Below are 19,708 nucleotides of genomic sequence, written 5' to 3'. Positions count from 1 at the left end.
AGATGTTAATAAGCCTTTGTCAGATATACGGTTGGCAAATATTTTTTTCCATTCTGTGGACTTTCTCCCTGCTCTCTTGATGGCTTCTTTTGCTTTGCAGAAACTCATTAGTTTGATGCAGTCCCACTTGTCTATCTTATTTCTTAAGGTATGGGCATTTAGGGTTCTGAATAGGAATTGGCTGCCAGTTCCAATTTCCATAAAGGTGTCTCCTGCGTTTTCTAAGATTCTTTTAGTTTGAGGTTTTATGTTTAGGTCTTTCATCCATTTAGAGTTAATTTTTGTGTATGGTGATAGGTAGGGGTTCTGTTTCAATCTTCTACTTGTGATCAGCCAGTTTTCCCAGCACCATTTACTAAATAGGTTCTCCTCTCGCCAGTAGTTGTTGGAGGCTTTATCAAAGATGAGTTGATTAAGAAATTGAGGCTTTGCTTCCGGAATCTCTATCCTGCCCCATTGGTCTATATGCCTGTGCTTGTATCAATACCAGACTGTTTTGATTACTGTAGCCCTATAGTAAAGTTTGAAGTCTGGAAGTGTGATGCCTCCTGCTTTGTTTCTTTTGCTAAGGATTGTTTTAGCTATTCATGGTCGTTTATGTTTCCATATGAATTTCTGTATTGTCATTTCCAGGTCTAATATAACATTATTCACATGTGCATACCCTATCCAAGAAAAAGACTTGAACTATAATTCTAAGCAGTGTAAAAATACATGTAAAATACAGATTACTTCTAAAAGTTTGATCAATCTAACAATATATTTATTCCAATAGTTGGCATTTATCCTTATATTTTATAAATCAAATTTAGCAAGTTATATCTGCATGGGCAAATATATTTAGAATGGGATCATATTTCATTTACTGAGGCAAGTGTGTTGTTTTGGACAGGTTTTTTAAAAACAGAATCAAAGACTTATATTAATTTATATTTATGTAAATTAATTTCTTTGATTTCGTAAGTATCCTAGTGATTTAGTTAAAAAGAACCTGAAATTTGTATTCAGAGAGTCTTAATTTTAGTCCACCATTTACTATTAGAGGTGAATCACTAAGCTGCTCTTATTCCTTAGTTTTCTTTACCTTTGAAATATGAATGCTACATTATAGATTGTTGGAGTTAATAAGTGAAAAATATATCTTAAGTATTTTTCTTGTAAACATCAGCCATCAAGAATCATTCCTTATAAATGGCAGTCACCATATTTTGAATTTTTTTTTCTTTTTTCTTTTTATTTTTTGTGCTCCCTTGTGGGATACAAGCAATCACTATATTTTGAAGATAGTGGTTATAAGGAATTTGAGGGGGGGAGGGTGTGGCTATGGAGGGAGATTTCATGGGATATAAAAGGCTTTAACAGTACTGCTAGTATTTTATTGGATGTTCAGTACACATTATTATGTATATGTATATTAAATAAATCTATTCTTATGAAATAAAAAAATATAATTTTCGTGAAATATCTTAACCAAGAAAGTGTTTAGGATTTTTCTATTGAAGGACACTGCTTACAAGGACATCTTGACATGTGTGCTTCATAATTCTTAGCTTGCTTAAGATCTGCTAATCAGAATATGATTTCTTTCTTGCCATTCTTGTTATGTAATATTGCAGCAAGTGTCGTCAGGTTTCCACTGTGTGGTTAGTAAATGGTGGAAATCACAAACTGTCTGTCTTGTGGTTGAACTTGCCCATAGAAGTACTATGTTTGTTCCACACAGTTCTGTATTGATTTCATGGTGACTTAAATTCTTGAGAAAAATTAGCGAATTTCATAACCCTGGGCTTGCATTGTGCATGGTAACAATCAGTTCTTTTAGCCGGGACATGTGCTCCACAGGTCTCCACACTCTGTTTCCTAACACTGATGTCAAATATCATTTATCATCATAAATGTTTATATTAACTGCTTAGTGCCAATAGGCATTTTAGTTTATGACTGTTAGATTGTGTTCAATAGATATCATAGTTTTCTGTTGCTATTTTGCTGTGATACTTTAATTTGATGTTACATTTTCAAAACTGTGTAACTTTATAAAGCATGTTTACATACATTTTCCCTATAAATATATGACATGAAGTACTCTTTTTTTATTTGTCAGTTCCTCCTTCTCTCATATCCAGTCAGTCCTTTCATTTTTCCAATTAAATATTTCTTAAATCTGTTTCCTCCTGTTCTACCTTTCTATTGTTGCTTCAGCTCAGGCCCCCATCATCTCACCTGGAATTCTCTAATTGCCACCTAACTGAGCTCCTTGCCCCTAGTCACACTTTTTTCAATTCATCCTCAAACATTCTGCTAGAAAGATGTATCAAAGTGCAGATCTGATTATGTCTCCCCTTTGTTTAAAATTCTTCAAGTCCTTCATCTTCTTTGATGGTGGTTGACAAACTTTTTCTTAAAGGTCCAGATAGTAGATATTTTAGGCTTTGCTGGCCATAAGATTCCTGTTACAAATACTCAACTCTTCTTGTAGTTGAGCACAAAAGGCACCGTAGTATGTAAACAAACGGCATGGTTGTGTTCCAATAAAACTTATGTGCAAAACCAGGCCACTAGTCCAAGGCTATCATTTGTTAATCCATGATAGAAAAAGCTATCCTGTCTCCTCACTTACCTCATCCACCACTCTACCATCTGGTTTTTTACAGACTTTTCAGAAACAGCATTAAAATTCTTAAACTTTTCTAATCACAGTATCTTCTTTCTACAGCTAATTATTTAATTCTTTTCATTCAAGGTGACCTTTTTAAAAAAACCAATTAGCAAAACATTCTAATATGTCACATAAATTGTAAATTCCAAAATGATGGTTTTTGTCCTATCTTCATCACAATTACTTGTTTCAATTACTTGTTACAAAAGCAGATTGTATTTGGTTTTAGGGTCTGACTTGCATGCTTCCATATGCAAAGAAATAGCACATCTTGATAATATGTTGTTACATATATGGGTTTTGCCCTAATATTAAATTGCAGTTAATTATGTTAATTGCTAATTGGTACAATGTTAGGTGGTAAACAAAACTTGAAAATTTTTTTTATTTTAAAGATGCGGGATACAATTCAAGGTTAGGTATACAAATGTTCTTTATGCAGGTATCGTTGTTGTTGAGGTGTGACCCCCACCACCTCCCCTGGCAGTTTCCCACTACTGCCAATCCCTTTCTTATCATATTATGATAATTGTTCAAGGTCTGCTTATGAGTGAGAACATGTGTACTCAGTTTTCTGTTTCTATGATAGATCACTGAGTCTGATAGACTCTAAATCCATCTAAGTTGCTGCAAAGTCCATATGTTTGTCCTCCTTTATGGCTGCATAATGTTCCATTGTGTATATGTACCACTTTTTTTTTTTATCCGGTCCGTTCCGATGGGTAGCACAGTTGGTTCCGTGTTTTTGCTATTGTGAGTAGTGCTGCAATAAATAGGCATGTGCAGGTATCTTTTTTGTAGAATGATTTGAGTTCCTTCAGGTATATTCCCAATAGGGGAATTGCTGGGTCATATGGAAGGTCAATTTCTAGTTCTTTCAGAAACCACCCCACTTTTTCCAAAGAGGTTGCAACAAAAATTTTTTACAGGGAAAAAAAGAAAGAATTTCATCATTCTTGCATGATATGTATAAGATGTGGATGAATTTTAATATTGCTTATGATAAAGCTCTGTAAATTTTCTGATACTTGTATAAGAGTGCATTAACTTAAAGCTCCATCTATTAAAACTAACCTATAAATGTCTTTTATGTTTTGTTTTGTTTTGTTTTTTTAAGCCACCTGCTGAACAGGCCAAAGCCAGACTACAGCTGGTTCTTGAAGCTGCTGGTAAGTATTGATGATTAACTTTGATTAAATGAAAAATATGACAAATAACTCCTAAGCTAGTGGCATGCTTACAGGTGAGTGAAAGAGAAAATTCCTATTTTCATATGTCTTTACAAATTTATGAAATCTAGATAATATGTCTGAAATATTTATTGCTGCAGTATAATTCTAAATATAGTGCTCAAAGGTCATTCTTTACATTATCATTTATAAAATTGGCTTCAATTTCAATTTTTCATTTTGATGAAGTGCAGTTTATTAATTTGTCTTTTATGTACGCGCTTTTGGTGGCATGTTTAAGAGTTCTTTGACTAACTTCGGATCCTGTTTATTTTCCTACATTGTCTTATGAAAGATTTATGATTTTACATGTTAATTTAGGACTCCAGCCAATTTTGATTTAATTTTTGCTTAAGATATAATGTTTAGGTTGAGATTTTCATTGTTCTAAAGAAAATGAAATCAGCATCATTTAATAATCTTCCAATTACATTGAACTAACTCATTGGACTGTATGTTCCAGATACTATCTAATCTTAAAATGCTATATGTTTTATTTCTCAGTGGTGCAATAATGCTATGACTTTGATTTCAGATATCATGCTCAGTTTCATATAGATATTAAATTATGAGCTATTTATAGACCTTTAAAAAGTGAATAATTTTCACTTCCCTTTTAAAAAACATATAAGATCTCTTATATTTTCTTAATATAGAGCTGCTTAATGAAAAAAAATCTATGTTATACTTTCTAAGAGTTGATATTTTACTTTGAATCTTAATGTGCTCTTTAGAAATGTGTGTAAGTTATTCAAATAATAAGTTGTTAAGAGTTAATACAGTAGTTCCCTCTTTATACAGGGGATACATTCCAGGCCCCCCAGTGGATGTCTGAAACTACAGATAGTACCCAACCTATATATGTACTGTATTTTCCTACACATATAGATCTGTGATAAAGTTTAACTTATAAGGTAGGCACAGTAAGAGATTAACAACAATGATAAGATAGAACAGTTATGACAATATACTCTTATAAAAGTTATGTAACTGTGGTCTTTCTCACAATATCTTGTACTGTACTCACCTATTTTTGGATCATAGTTGACCACAGATAACTGAAACCACAGAAAGTGAAACTGCAACTGCAGATGAGAGGAGATTACTATGCACATTTCTAAAAATTATTCACTTTTTAAAGGTCTATAAATAGCTGATAATTTAAGCTGGGAAAATGAACGTTCTATTTTAGCATCAAAAGTAATTTCAGACTACCAAATGATAGTAGTCATATTTTTAGTATACATACTAATTCACAGGTCTATATTAGCTCTTTATATTTTTATTGAGTGTGTTCATAATTTGGGAGCACCAGTATGATATACTTGCTTCCTAAATTACTATTAGAAGTTTCTTACCATATGGGTATAAAAAATGATAAATGTTTTAATTTTGACAATGAGTCACTGTACCTCTTTATATTCCTTTAAAGATCACTATATTTTATTTATTTATTATTTATTTTGACTTTATTAACATAGAAAATTTATTAAAATTTTACTTGCTCATGGGTTTTCCTTATTTTAATTCATAAATATACTATATGATAAAACTAATTAATATGATCTCTATTATTTATATAATATGCATTTATTCATATAATATACATTTATTCTTCAGTAGCATTTTTGCTTTGAAAAAAATTTCTACCTTCTAATTTGAATATTGACAAATTCGTGCTTTAAAGGAAAAGATTTATGTTGCCTGGTCTAGAAAATATTTGTTTCCATTAATGCAATTATAAAGAATTTCAAAGTTTTGACAGTTTAAAAAAATCTTTTAGTGTGACTGTGAAGGACATAAAACAGATCTGACATTCTTCAAACCTCACAATGAAATAACTTGCTTATATCCATCCCGGTTATCACTCCTTATTTTTTTTTGTCACAGTCTCACTCTTTCACCCAGGCTGTAGTGGCACGCTCATGACCACCACAGCCTTGAGGGGCTGGGCTCAGGCGATCTTTCCGCTTCAGCCTTCCAAGGAGCTGGAACTACAGACAGCATTCTAACTTATATTAAGGATAAAGATCACAAAAAGAAAAAGATCTAGATTCTGTGAATTTGAGAAATATTTAAAATTACGAGAGTTTTCAAATTTAAAAACTTATTTTGGCCTAGATAAGGAAAGGACAGACCCTAGCAAAATGTAGAATTGTTTATTTATTTATTTATTTATTTTTTGAGTTGGAGTCTCACTCTGTCGCCCAGACTGGAGTGCAGTGGCCGCTCCCGGCCACCGCAGCCTAGACCTGCTGGGCTCCGGCGATCCTTCCGCCTCAGCCTTCCATGGAGCTGGAATTACAGGCATGCACTACCACGCCCAGCTGATTTTTTTTTATTTATTGTAGAGATGAGGTCTCGCTGCCCAGGCGGGTCTCGAACCCACGGGCTCAGGCAATCCACTCACCTCAGCCTCCCAAAGGCGCGGGATTACAGGCTGAGCCACCGAGCCCGGCTAGAATTGTTTATTTAATCATGTTTTCTTATTGAGTATTTATGTTATTTCCAGCTTTTCTCTTTTACTGATAACAATGTATTAAACATCTTCTTACACGGTATGTTAGCCATATTTTAGATTATTTTCTTAGTGTTGATTACTATAGTAATGAGGTTAGAGAGTATTCATATTTAAAATGGATTTTTATACATTTTTACTGAACTTTTTTTTTTTTTTTTGAGTTAGAGTTTCACTCTGTCACCTAGGCTGGAGTACAGTGGCATACTCATGGGCCATCGCAGCCTCGACCTCAGCCTTCCAAGTAGCCGGAACTACAGGTGTGGGCCACTGTACCCAGCTAATTTTTTGATTTTTTGTAGAGACTAGCTCTCACCAAGTTGCCCAGGCTAGTCTCAATCCCCTGGACTGAGACCGTCTTCTCTCCTCTACCTCTCAAAGTACTGGGATTACAGGCATGAGCTACTGCACTCAGCCTGAACTATTTTATAAAAGCATTTCATTGCCACTTTCATTAGCAGACTTTGCTTTTTGATGCCAATTCCATGAATATATTGCTTTATAATATGATCTAACATATTATACCTTTTTAATGAGAACTCTTTACCTTGGAGAAGAGGGACAGATGGATGGTTTGGGGAGGAGTGTGTACATAGACAAACATAGACCTTATTGTCAAGTTCTAGTTTCCTGTTTCGGTGATGAATTCATATTATTATTAAAAACAAGCAGATAAGCAAAGAGTGGTAAGGAATAAGAAGAATTTGAGCCCAGTCTGAATAAGTTTTGCAGTTAGAGTACAGCCTAGTCTCAAGGTTGAGATAAATGGATAGGGAGGTCTGGTAGCATACATTATCACATTGGAGTACACTTGAGTTCCCAGGGAAAATACTTGATGTGATGGTCTTAAAATTGAGCACGGGAAGTGACTTCAGGCCTTATGCTAGATTCTTGAGGCAGGATTTATTTCAGCCTTATAGACAGGGTAACTTGATAGATATGGTAACTAGATATATAAAAATCCTACTGATTAGACTTAGTCTTTTATTCTAGTCGTGAGTCCCAGAAGAAAGTTTTATGTTTAACTATTGCGTTGTCATTGGTATATTAGTGAACATTAATAATGTTATCAATTTGGAATTAAAATCTATTGAGAACATTTAGCCATGATTATTAGGGTGTGATTTTGAAAAACATTTCTATATGTAAAATAAGATTGAGCAAAATATAGTTATAGGGTGTTACATATATTGTAGCAATCATGAATTTGAGTTTGAGATTTTATTGTATTTGTTATGGTCCTATTTTATACGCCCTAAACTATTATATATTTGTACTTTGGTTCAAAACCTTGAAATTTATCTTTGATTCTTTTATTGTCAATGACTCACTCAGCCTTAATTATTCTTTTTCTTCTTCTTCTTCTTCCTCTTCTTCTTCTTTTTTTTTTTTTTTGAGTCAGGTCCTCACTCTGTCACCCACGCTGGAGTGTAATGACATGATCATGGCTCACCACAGCCTTCACCTCCTGGGCTCAGGCGGTCCTTCTGTCTCAGTCTCCTGAGTAGCTGGGACTACAGGTGTGTGCCACCATGCCTGGCTAATTTTTTTTGATATTTTGTAGAGACAAGATCTTGCTAAATTGCCTAGGCTGGACTCAAACTCCTAGATTCAAGCAAGTTCTCTCATCTCAGCCTCCCAAAGTGCTGGGATTACAGGTGTAAGCCACCATGACCAACCTATTCTAATTTTGATTTTATATCAGACTTTTATTTTTTTTAATATATTTATCTCTTTATTGTCTTTTCTGCTGCCATTTTCTTAGCCTAGATGCCAAACTTTTTACCGAGGTTTAGTCTGTTATATCCCAGTTGATGTCTTGCTTCAATTACTTTTCTACGAAGATAGTAATGCAAAGTAGAAAGACCTTAAGTCTGCCTTTGCTACTTGTTCTGTGACCTTGAGCAGTTTAATATGTATTGTTTAGCTAAAACAAAGTTGGTTTTTAATCAAATATGACAGATATGTATTTTTTCTAGTTTACTATAGCTCTATTTTTATTTTTTATTTTTTGAGTCAGAGTCTCACTCTGTTGCCCTAGAGGACAGTGGCACGCTCACGGCCACCACCGTCTCAACCTACTGGGCTCAGGCAATCCTTCCACCTCAGCCTTCCAAGTAGCTAGAACTACTGGCATGTGCCACCACGCCAGGCTAATTTTTCTTGATTTATTGAAAAGTGCCCAGGCTGGTCTTGAACCCTTGAGCTCAGGCCGTTCTGTCATCTTGGCCTCCCAAAGTGCTGGGATTGTAGGCGTGAGCCACTGCGCCCAGCCGAAATCTGTGTTTTTTAAAGTCATTTATTGTGGTAAAATTTACCTAATATAAAATTAGTCGAAATTGTTTAAGATGAACAATTTAGTGGTATTTAATACATTCACAATGTTGTGCTACCACCAACTCTGTCTAGTTTTAAACATTTCCGCCACTTCAAAGTAAAACTGCTTACCTATTAACAGTTTCTCCTTATTTTTCTCACCACCAAACCCTTCTCTCTCTATGGATTTGTCTATTCTGGATATTTCATATAAATGGAAACATACAAATATGTGACCTTTTGTGTTAAGCTTCATAGTATGTTTTGGAGGTACAGCCACATTATAGCATGCCAGTGCTTCATATTTTTAATTGTTGATAAATATTCCATTGTGTGTATATACACATACATACATACAATTACTTTATGGAAATATAGGCTGTTTCCACCTTTTGGCTGTCGTAAGTAGGTTTGCTGTGCATATGTGTACATTTATTTGAGTACCTATTTGCATTTTTTTGAGCGTTTGCATATGGGGGTAATTGTAGTGTCATTTGGTAATTAAATGTTTTGTTTTTTTGAGAAATCACCAAACATTTTCCACAGTGGCTGAACCATTTTGCATTTTCACCAGGAATATTTGAGAAAGTTCCCTATTGCCTCAACTAGACCATATCACAAATTTCATAATGTTTTTTGTGAACACTACTGCCAGATTATTTCTTGGGTAGCATATGATAACACCACGCCTTTGCTCAACTGCTTACAAAATCAGTTTTACACTTCTGCGCTTAAGGTTCTATGGTTCTGTAGAGTGCATCCACAGACTTTTTTTTAAACTTTATTCTCTAGAATTTATTATTGTATTTCTTTTCATTATTCTTTGAGTTACTCATATTCTATTCCATCTGGGAATCTTCTCACATGGTTTTTCTCTTCTAGAAATGTCTTCCTGCTTCCTTTCCCCGTCTCCAAACATTTTAAGACTTTTCTAAAATAAGATTTCCATGTGATTTCCCTGACTATTCCAACACATAGTCTTTCTCTTCTCCTTTGAGTTCTTTTAGTCTTTGTGCACACCATTCATGCTGATATTTATTCATATACTGTTGATATCATTATTTAATTGTTTCACAGATATTAGATTTATTTTTCCAATGAGATATATTTAAAGCTTCTACACATTTCCTAGCAGTTTTAACACCACTTATAGTAGTATTATACCAAATAAAATTCCAGCTGTTAATCTTTGGTAAATAAGTCATGGGAGAAACAAATGATCTAGATATCTAAAAATTAAACCTTTAAATGCTGGTGTGCTCCTGTTTTACATTGTTTGATGGATTTTATAATACATATACTAAAATATTCTTTGCCTTCCAAAGCAAAAAATATATGACATAATCTGACATCTTAAACTTTAAAGTAGTGCTTGAAAGAAAAGATCATGGATCAAGATTATCATGTAAGAGAAAAAGGGAAGGTAATATGTTTAGTTAAGGACTTTTTTGTCTCTATCACTTTTGCTCTTACTGTTGTTCGACTTGATAGCACCATTCCAAACCTTATGTAGTTTTCTGCAAAAATGCAGTATTATCTTATGCTATGTGTGTTCATGGGTCTGAAGAATTTGGAGGAGAGATTTTTCTGAAACAAGCATTTTTCATCAGCATGAAAAACAACATGTCTCACACAACTCAAGACACGGTTTTCTTTGAAGCCTTCTTAATATTTTACTTTTAACAGAATTATTGACGCATGCAACCCTTAGAATTATATTTCTAATGCTATAAGAAAAAGTAGAAATTTCTTTTAGGGCATATATGGTAAAACAACTTATCATAAAATCTCCGTATAATAATATTTTTAAATAATATCTTAACCCTTTGTATTGTGCCTTATGGTTTTCAAAGTACTTTCTTAAATCTTTGTCTTTGATTCACATCATTGCATGGAGAGCTAATTAACTCCATCTTACAAATCTCCTGTTAGTTTAAATGACTGGTAAAAAATTACATAGCTAATAAGTGGCAGAACCAGGACTCAACTGGTGATTTCTGACTCTTGGACTATTTCTATCCATAGGTTAAATACCTGAGTTATGTTGGACAGAAAGATGGGCAATAGAAAATATTACCAAATACATACCTCATTTACCTAGGATTAGTTCTACAATTACCCTATAATAAAATTAATTTTTATTGATACCATAGCTGGATTAAAGTTTCATTCAGGAAAAAATATTTGTTTCTTTTCCCCCCTTAACTATATAGAGCATTCATGGTAGCTAAATGTCTAACTGAAATGTCAAGAGTAATGCTTTATGATCACCAGTGTTTTTTTCTTACATCTAGCTATGTACATGTTTTCAGTGACTCTTGCTGAGATAGAAGCTGGTTAAGTATTGTAAAAACAAAGATTAGTTATACATACTATTTCTGGGTGATGAACTTTGCTTAGGAATATACCATAAGTGCCTCACACCATCCCGGTTCTCCTGCTGCATGTTGAACTGAAATTGTATTTCCTTAGTTGCCCATTAAGTACCTGAAAGCCAAGTCTTGGCCCATTTTCTTCATAGCCATGTGATCTTAGAAGTCCCAGCACTTCTCTAAAGTTCCTTCTGTCGTTAAATATTTGTGATTCAAAGAATTACAAATGAGATTGCCTTGATAATGTTGTACTGTTTCCAGGGAGCATAGAGAACTGCTCTGCTTTACCCTGATTCAGAGCTGATGGAGGTTTTGTTTGTAGGTTTCTGACCACTGGTCTGTGACTCTGAGAAATAGCCTAATTTTATTGTGAGAGAGGCTTTCATGTTAAAAACAAACAGCAACAACAACAACAAAAAAAAACAAAAGAGCAAGAGACTGAAAAATTAATGTTTATTTTATATAAATAATTAGTTTTCAAGCTTCTTTTTTCCCATATAGGCTTCTACTTGATTGTGTATTGGTAGTCTAGACTTACATCTGGCTTCACTAACAAACTCTGTAAGTCTGGGCCGATCACTTTTTCCTTACTGTTCTTTAGTTTCCTTGTCTGTAAAATGGGGATACTAATAGTACATAAATAATAGAGTCGTTGTTATGGAGTTTAAGTGAGTTAACATTGGTCAAACACTTAGAACAGTCTTTGATACAGAATAAGTATTCGGTAGATGTTAGTGATTAGTATGAAAGGCAGTATAATATGATGGTGACATTCTCAAGTCAGATGGTCTGGATGCCGTTCCTAGCTCCCCTAGTTACTGATGAAACCACAGGAAAATTGTTAAAGCCTGCTGAGCTTCAATTATTCATTCATGAAATGGGAATGATGATGATGATGATGAATACGGTGGTGGTGGTAGTGATGGTGATGATGATGGTGATGATGATGATGATGATGATATGTACCTTATAGAGTTTTTATGAGAACTAAATAAGCTATAGTCTTTGGAATAGTATCTAATATGTAATTGAGCATTTTGTAAATGTTAGCTATTTAGCTAGTAGAAGTAGGGTTGTTTTTTTTTTTTATGTCATCACCAGGGTGATTTTATGAGATAATTAAAGACGAGAAGTTGCCCTACTGATCCTCCTCATACCAGATGCTTATGCAACTGAAAGACAGTATCAGGAATTAAGAATAGTGCTTTTAAAAAGAAACAAATGAATAATACCCTAAATAGTTTAATCGGGCTTTGGTTAATGCTTTTTATTTCATCAAGTATGGTTTATGCAAGCTTTGGAAATTTGACACAAAATTGAATAGCTTTAATACAAAATCCAATTGATAATGTTTATTTAACTTCCAGTTTCCTACAATTAATGTGATTTTTAGCTTTATGTTAATCCAAAAAGATAAAATTAGTGCTTCCTAAAGATAATTGTCAAATTGTTTTTAAAAGTATAAATTATTTGTTTTAACATCAGTTACACGTTTATATTTGAATGGCTATTATTTCTCCCTAATAATATTTAGTGAGAAGAAAGCTATCAGCTAGAGTCTAACAATATCACAGCAACTTGCCATGTTTGAGCAGATGTTAAGCAGACAGTAGTTGAATGTTAATTTTGAGAGGGTGATATGTTTAAGCCTAGCTGAAGTATGTTGCATGTGGGCTTTCTAGATTTGAGTACAATGCTGGATCTCTAGGGAGAATTTTAAAGCTAAACCTCTTTCTTTTGGGTCCTCTATATGGACTCTCTCAAGTCAGTATAAAGCAGATCATCCCTAGGCTAAAGCCCTTCAGCTTTTGTTATTGGGCTCTGTAGACCTGTAATTAGGCCTCCTGGCAGGCCTTGCAGGCCAGTTAATGGTCATATGGAGTTTCTGTGAGGCAGACTGGCTTTGTATAAATCCTGGGTAGGAATACGTTTATGGGTCACTTCCTACCAGGACCATGCTTTGTCCTTATGCCCTGCGGGCTGACAGGGAGCAGGTTCCCTTGACCATGGACTGTTCAGTGTGCAACTCAAAATCTACTCCACTAATCCCTAGTGTAAACAGAGGATTTAGAAGGGCTTCTGTCACTTACAGTTGCCAATTCACTTGGGTGTCTGTGAATTTATTTTCCTCGACTTCATTATTGAAAGACTGACAAGTGTATACGATTTGGATGCTTGTTTATGTGTCAAATATGCAGAGCTTTTTCAGTGGTTTTAGAATCATTGTAAATAATTTATCTATTGTAGAATTATGTAATGCGTTTTTAGAATTAATTACTCTTTAATATTTTTAAATTTAAACCTTTAAAAAATGTGGACTGATGGTTAGCCTTTTTTAATATGGCAAACTATAGGCCTTTTAAAAAAAATAAGAACAAAATAACATTGTGTAAAGAATGTTTACCAAAAAGTGATTAATGTAGATTTCAAATAAGCCAAAGGAATAATTAATGTAATGAAATAAAAAATATGTAGTCTTTTCTAGACTATATATTTTATATTAAGTAAAAATTCTATTTGAATGTAATTGAGCTTTTGAGAGAACTATCAGATCATTTTATCAAATGCATAATAAAATGTGATTCATAAAGTATTTAAAATAAGAGACTATTTATTGAGCATCTACTACAGAGTAAACAACTTGTATACATTTTTATATATTTTATATATTTAAAAGAATTAATCCATGTTTCCTAACCAAGGAAAATATTTGGATTTTAGGAAAATCATGATTGAGATTTTATTTTTTCACTCTATTGAATTATTTTTTTATTAAGATTTTTGCTTTGTTGTTTGAATCATATTAGGATTTGATTCTGAAGTATACAATTTCTGATGCACACTACAAAGAAGGGACTGTCACCTGTCTTCCTATGAGCCAGTTTTTATTTTAGGGGAAAATCAAATGATAAATACTTTCCCAGGTCTCATCTAGTAAATTATTGCTCAGTATTTTACATTTTGTGATGTAAAAATGGTTCATGACAGATGTGGCTGAAAAGACCACATACGTAGACTGTATGATTTTAGTCTGGTGGAACTAATAGGATCACTCATTACATTTTAAACCCTGGGGTTTCTTTTTTCTTTCATAATAAAATTTTTAAAAAAAATGTTTAAATAGAGTGGCTCTTTTTGTATGTGAATACAGCGTCTCCTCCTAAATTTAGAAAGAGTGTGATGGCAATACATTTTTTCTGTCTTCCAGAAAATTATTGTATTAATGTTTATTTAGTGTTAACTGTGTTTTTTTAGTTGTCATCTCATAAAAGTTCAGAGTTTGTTTTATTTTTGTAAATGATTTCTTAAAATTTTTTAACAAAACTGGAAAATATGTTTGTTAGAGAATCTAAGACCTATGAATTAAACTGAGTGAGTTATATCTATATATTTTTTTTTAAGCTGTGGGATACATGTCAGGATTGGGTTGAGTGATATATTAATAGAAAAAAAAGTTTTACAAATGCTCAAATGATTTATGGCAAGAAAAAAACATTACACAGGAGATTTTGTTCACTCATAACTAAGATAATCATAGTGCAACTTGCCTTTTTAAAAATTTTTTTAAATGTAAATAATGAAATTATTGAAATGGAAATATGTTTGTGATGTATTTTAGAATATAAAGAAATTTTGTCAAGGAAGAATTGCATTTTAGTTTCATTTTGACCAAAAATTAATATTTATATTGAAAGATATCTAGGATGATGTGTGTCATAATGCTAATAGTGCTTATTGCCAATGGACAATGGGATTTAGGATTATTAAAATTTGTTTTTGCCTTGTCTTTATCTTTTTATTGTTTTGTGGATTGAAGAGAATCTGAAGAGTTCTATCAAAAAGACTTAATTAAACATGATAAAATTCCCCAATGTTTAGTATAAAATTCAGAATTTTGACACATGCGTACAGCTGTGTAAGTATGACCAAAAATATTAATAAGAAACATTTACATTACTCTAGAAAGTTTCTCTCTACTCCTTTGAAGTCAATTCTCTCTCCCCATCCCTGGACCTTAGCAACCACCAATCTGTTTTATGTCACTACAGTTGTGCTATTTTTAGAATGCCTTGTAAATGAAATCATACAGTAGAAATCTTTTGTCTGTAGTCTTTCATTGGGTGTAATGCTTTTCAGATTTATTCACACTGTTGTGAGCATCAGTTCTTTTTACTGCTGAGTAGTATTTCATTGTTTAGCTATACCAGTTTGTGTATTCATTCAACAGTTGGCAGACAGGTGGGTTGTTTCTACTTTATGGGTTTTATGAGTAAAACCTATATGAACATTTGAGTACAAGTCCATTGGAACATGTGTTCATATCTCTTGAGTAAATATTTAGGGATTGCATTGCTAAGGAATAGGAATAAGGTTGGGATTGTTTGGGTTATATAGTAAGTGTAACTTCAATGTTATAAGAATCTGCGAAACTGTTTTCCAAAGTGACTGTACCATTTTATATTTCCACAAGCAATGTATGAAAATTTCATCTCCACATTCGTGACATTATTTGGTGGTCTTGGCTTTTTTTGTTGTTGTTGTTTAATTTTAGCCATTCTATTGAGTGTGTTGTATTTCATTTATTTTAATGTGCCTCCTTATGATGTGTAATGATGTTGAACATCTTTTTGTGCAATCATTTGTCATCTGAGTACCTTTGTGAAGTATTAAAGATTAATGACTTGTAAATTGGGGGCCCAAACTTCACCTGCACATAAGCTACTTATGTACCTAATCCTAACACCTTTTTTAGTGAAAATTATTTACTTTTGGTAAATGAAAACGGTCAAGTAACAACACCAAGAATCAATTGTAGAGCAATTCCATCATCCTTCCAGATTCTCCCATGCCCCTTTTTTGTGAACTCTTCTCACCATTCCTAACTCCTATAAGCCACTGATCTATTTTTTGTCCCTATACTTTGACTTCTCCAAGATGTCATATATATTGAATCATAATATATAGCCTTTTGAGTCTCATTTCTTTAACTTAGCATAATGCATTTGCAATTTATCTGTGTTATTGCATGTTGGGTAGTGTTCTGTTTTGTGAATTAATTAATTGGAAAGTTACTGTTGTTTCTAACTTGTGGCAATTATGAATTAAACTATTATAGCTTTCTCAAATAGAATGTTGTGTGAACATAAGGTTTTGTTCCACTTAGGCAAATAACTAAGAATGGAATTGCTAACATACTAATTTTATACTTAACAATATGAGAAACTGCAAACTGTTTTTCAAGGGGGCTGAACCATTTTGTGCTCCCAACAGCAATTTATAAGAAATTCAATTGTTGTACATTCTTGCCAGTACCTGGTATTGTTAATTTTTTGTTTTACTTTGGTCATTCCAGTGGGTGTGTAGAGTTATCTCATTATGGTTTTAACATGCATTTTCCTCATGATGAATGTTGTTGAGCACTCTTAATGTAGTTATTTGCCATAATCTTCTTTTCTCACGGAAAAAAATCAGGCTATTTTTCAGTTGAACTTTGAGGGTTATGTATATCCTGAATAATATTTTTTATTAGATATGTGATTTGCACAATATTTTTAGTTTATGGCTTGTTTTCATTCTCTTAACAGTATCTTTTGAAGAGCAGAAATTCTTAATTGTAGTGAAGTCCATATTTTCAGTTTTTTCTTTTATGTATTGTGCTTTTAGTGTCATATTTAAGAAATAGATGCCTAACCACAGATCTCAAAGATTTGCTCCTACATTTTCTTCGGAATTTTTGTTGTTTAGGTTCTCTGATTCATTTTTAATTAATTTTTATATGTGGTTTGAATCATGGGTATAGGTTCTTTGATTTGCATATGTATGTCTGATTGTGCCAGTACCATTTTGTGAAAAGATATTTTTCATCCACTGAATTGCCTTTGTACCTTTGAAAAGTATCATTTGGCCACATATAAATAGGCCTATTGTGCATTCTTTATTTTATTCCATTGATCTATCTGTCTGTTCTTTTACCCAATACCACACTGCCTTGATTACTGTCTTGAAATCAGTTCGTGAGTCCTCTGACTTTGTTCTTTTCCAGAATGCTTTAACTATTCTAGTTCTTTCCCCCTTTCTATATACGTTTTAGAACCAGTTCATTTGTTGATTTTTATTTTAAAAAAAATTCAAGACTGAGTGTGGTGGCTCATGCCTGTAGTCTCATCACTTTGGGAAACTGAGGTAGGAGGATCACTTGAAGCCAAGAGTTTAAGACCAACTTGGACATCATAGTGAGACTTGTCTCTTGGGGGTGGGGGAGGAGGAAGCTGGGCATGATGGCATACACCTGTAGTCATAGCTACTCAGGAGGTTAAGGCAGGAGGATCACTTGAACCCAAGAACTTCAGGTTGTAGTGAACCAAAATTATACCACTGCACTACAGAGCTAGACCCTATCTCACAAAACACCAAATTGAATTAAAAACTGACTCTGTTTAAACAAAAAAATGTAAATTCAGCCAGAGTTTTGATTACAGTTGCATTGTCTCTACAGGTAAGTTTGAGATAATTGATATCGTAGCAATACTAATTATTTCAGTCCATGAACATAGTGTAACTCTTCATTTATTTAGTTTTTCTTTGATTTCTTTCATCAGAGTTTTGTAGTTTCCAGCAAATAAATTTTGCATATATTTGTTAAACTTATTTCTAAATATTTCTTGTTCTGGGAGTCATTGTAAGTAGCAGGTTTTTCAATTCCCAATTCATCATTGTTGGTATGTAGAAAAATAATTCTACTTTGAATAGTTAACTTTTGTCCTGCCATCTTGTTAAATTCACTTAGAAATTATTAATTTTTGAAATTCTTGACATTTACCTACAGAATCATATCAGATGTAAATAGAGAAATTTTTATTTTTTATTTCAAATCATCTGGATTTAAGATCACCTTTGTTTTTTATTCCTGCCTTATTAGTTTAGCTAGAATCTTCATCATGTTTTTGAAGAGAAACTATAAAAGTAGATATTCTTCACTTACTCTTGATCTTAGAGAGAACACATTCAATCTTTTACCATTAAGCAAGATATTAACTATAGGCTTTTTATAGACGACTGTTTTTTAGCTTTAGGACATTTTCTTCTATTTCTAGTTTCTTTCATGTTTTTGTCAGTAATAAATGCTTTATTGTATCAAATGCCGTTTTGGATTTGGTGAGGTGATTATAAATATTTTCTTTCTTAGTAGTTTATTGATATGTTATATTTTATTGGTTGATTTTCATTTATTTATTTATTTACTGATTGATTGATTGATTGAGTCAGAATCTCACTCGGCCATCGCATCCTCAGCCTGCTGGGCTCAGGCAATGCTTCCACTTCATCCTTCCAAGTAGCTGGAACTACAGGCGTGAGCCACCACCCCCAGCTAGTTTTTTTTTTAATTTATTGTAGAGATGAGGTCTCACTAAGTTGTCCAGGCTGGTCTCGAACCCCTGGTCTCAGGCAGTCCTCCCGCCTCAGCCTCCAAAAGTGCTGGGATTACAGGCTTGAGCCACTGCGCCTGACTTGTTTTTCACATGTTATGCCAATCTTATATTCCTGGGAGTAACACCACTTGAACATGATGTACTTCTTTTTATCTATTATTGTATTCAATTTTCTAAAAAGGTTGTTTTGCATATATGGTAGCCTGTATTCATAGCATTTATGAATACTTTATCAGAACCATTTCTATGCATGCTTCCCTCTAGGTAAGATCTGTCAATTTTTGTCCCTCAGTAGCTAGCACAGTACCCTGGTATTAGAAGTGTTTTCTGTTGTTGGTTAGATAATGGATGAATGTCACCAGTAGCCTGTGTAAATGTGCATTTATATAACATTGAAGTACAATCCTATACTGACGATTAAAAGTAAGATTGGATTCTTTTGCTTACAGGCAACAGTGAATATGCTGTTCTGTAATAATTTCTCCAATTTTTCAATAAGCAGTGCTTTGCTCCTTGTTGGCAATTATTCTGAGGCATATAATGGAGGCTATATCTCTAACACCCTATATTTACCATTGTCATGATATAATTGAAAGCACTGAAGCAGCTTATTTGCACATTTATAATATTGTTTTATGCTGTGTGACTATTAGGGGGACAATTGGTATCATATTACTCTAATGGATTAGGTATTTTGGTGGTTAAGGAGTAAGGACTTGTGTTATCGGACCCACAGTTGTAGCTCATATCAAATGCTCCTATTTATATGTAATGCAATTCAAAATATTCTAAACTAGTAAGGTTGACTTTTCATAGAGGACTATCGCTTAATTTAGAATTTATTGCTGCATAGATTCATACAAAATCAGAGTTGTAGTTTGACAAAAAGAAAATGAAAGGACAGGAAAGTCTGGAATGTACCTTTGTGTGTTTTCTTCTCACCTCCATCACTGAATTAGGAAGGAAAATTTATCCCCAGACGTTTAGGCCTGTGGTTTTCAACCAAGTAAAATACAACTGAATTTTCCTTATTGTAAACCCTACTATAGAAAGGATTATTCAAACTTTGTGATGAAAAATATATACATGCAAAAGTTTCCACACTAGCTTTCCCTATTTCTTTTTTTTTTTTTTTTGAGTTGGAGTCTTACTCTGTCGCCCAGACTGGAGTGCAGTATCCGCTC

General features: G+C 33.3%; 1 protein-coding gene across 3 annotated transcripts in view; it reads left to right on the top strand.

The window, feature by feature from the left end:
• The window catches only part of RSRC1 (arginine and serine rich coiled-coil 1), a 411,086-nt gene that overhangs the window by 220,398 nt on the left and 170,980 nt on the right, over positions 1–19,708 (top strand). For all 3 annotated transcript variants that reach the window (XM_021717404.1, XM_008067646.1, XM_021717403.1), the window contains one exon: positions 3,777–3,828. In XM_021717404.1, the coding sequence (XP_021573079.1) occupies positions 3,777–3,828 (52 nt within the window). The remainder of the gene's footprint in view (positions 1–3,776; positions 3,829–19,708) is intronic.

This window comes from Carlito syrichta, unplaced genomic scaffold (genome assembly GCF_000164805.1).
Source record: "Carlito syrichta isolate Samal-C Ts95f unplaced genomic scaffold, Tarsius_syrichta-2.0.1 Scaffold309726, whole genome shotgun sequence".
Taxonomy (NCBI): Eukaryota; Metazoa; Chordata; class Mammalia; order Primates; family Tarsiidae; genus Carlito; species Carlito syrichta.
Note: the sequence above shows the minus strand (reverse complement) of the source record. Positions and strands in the feature narration are given on the sequence as shown.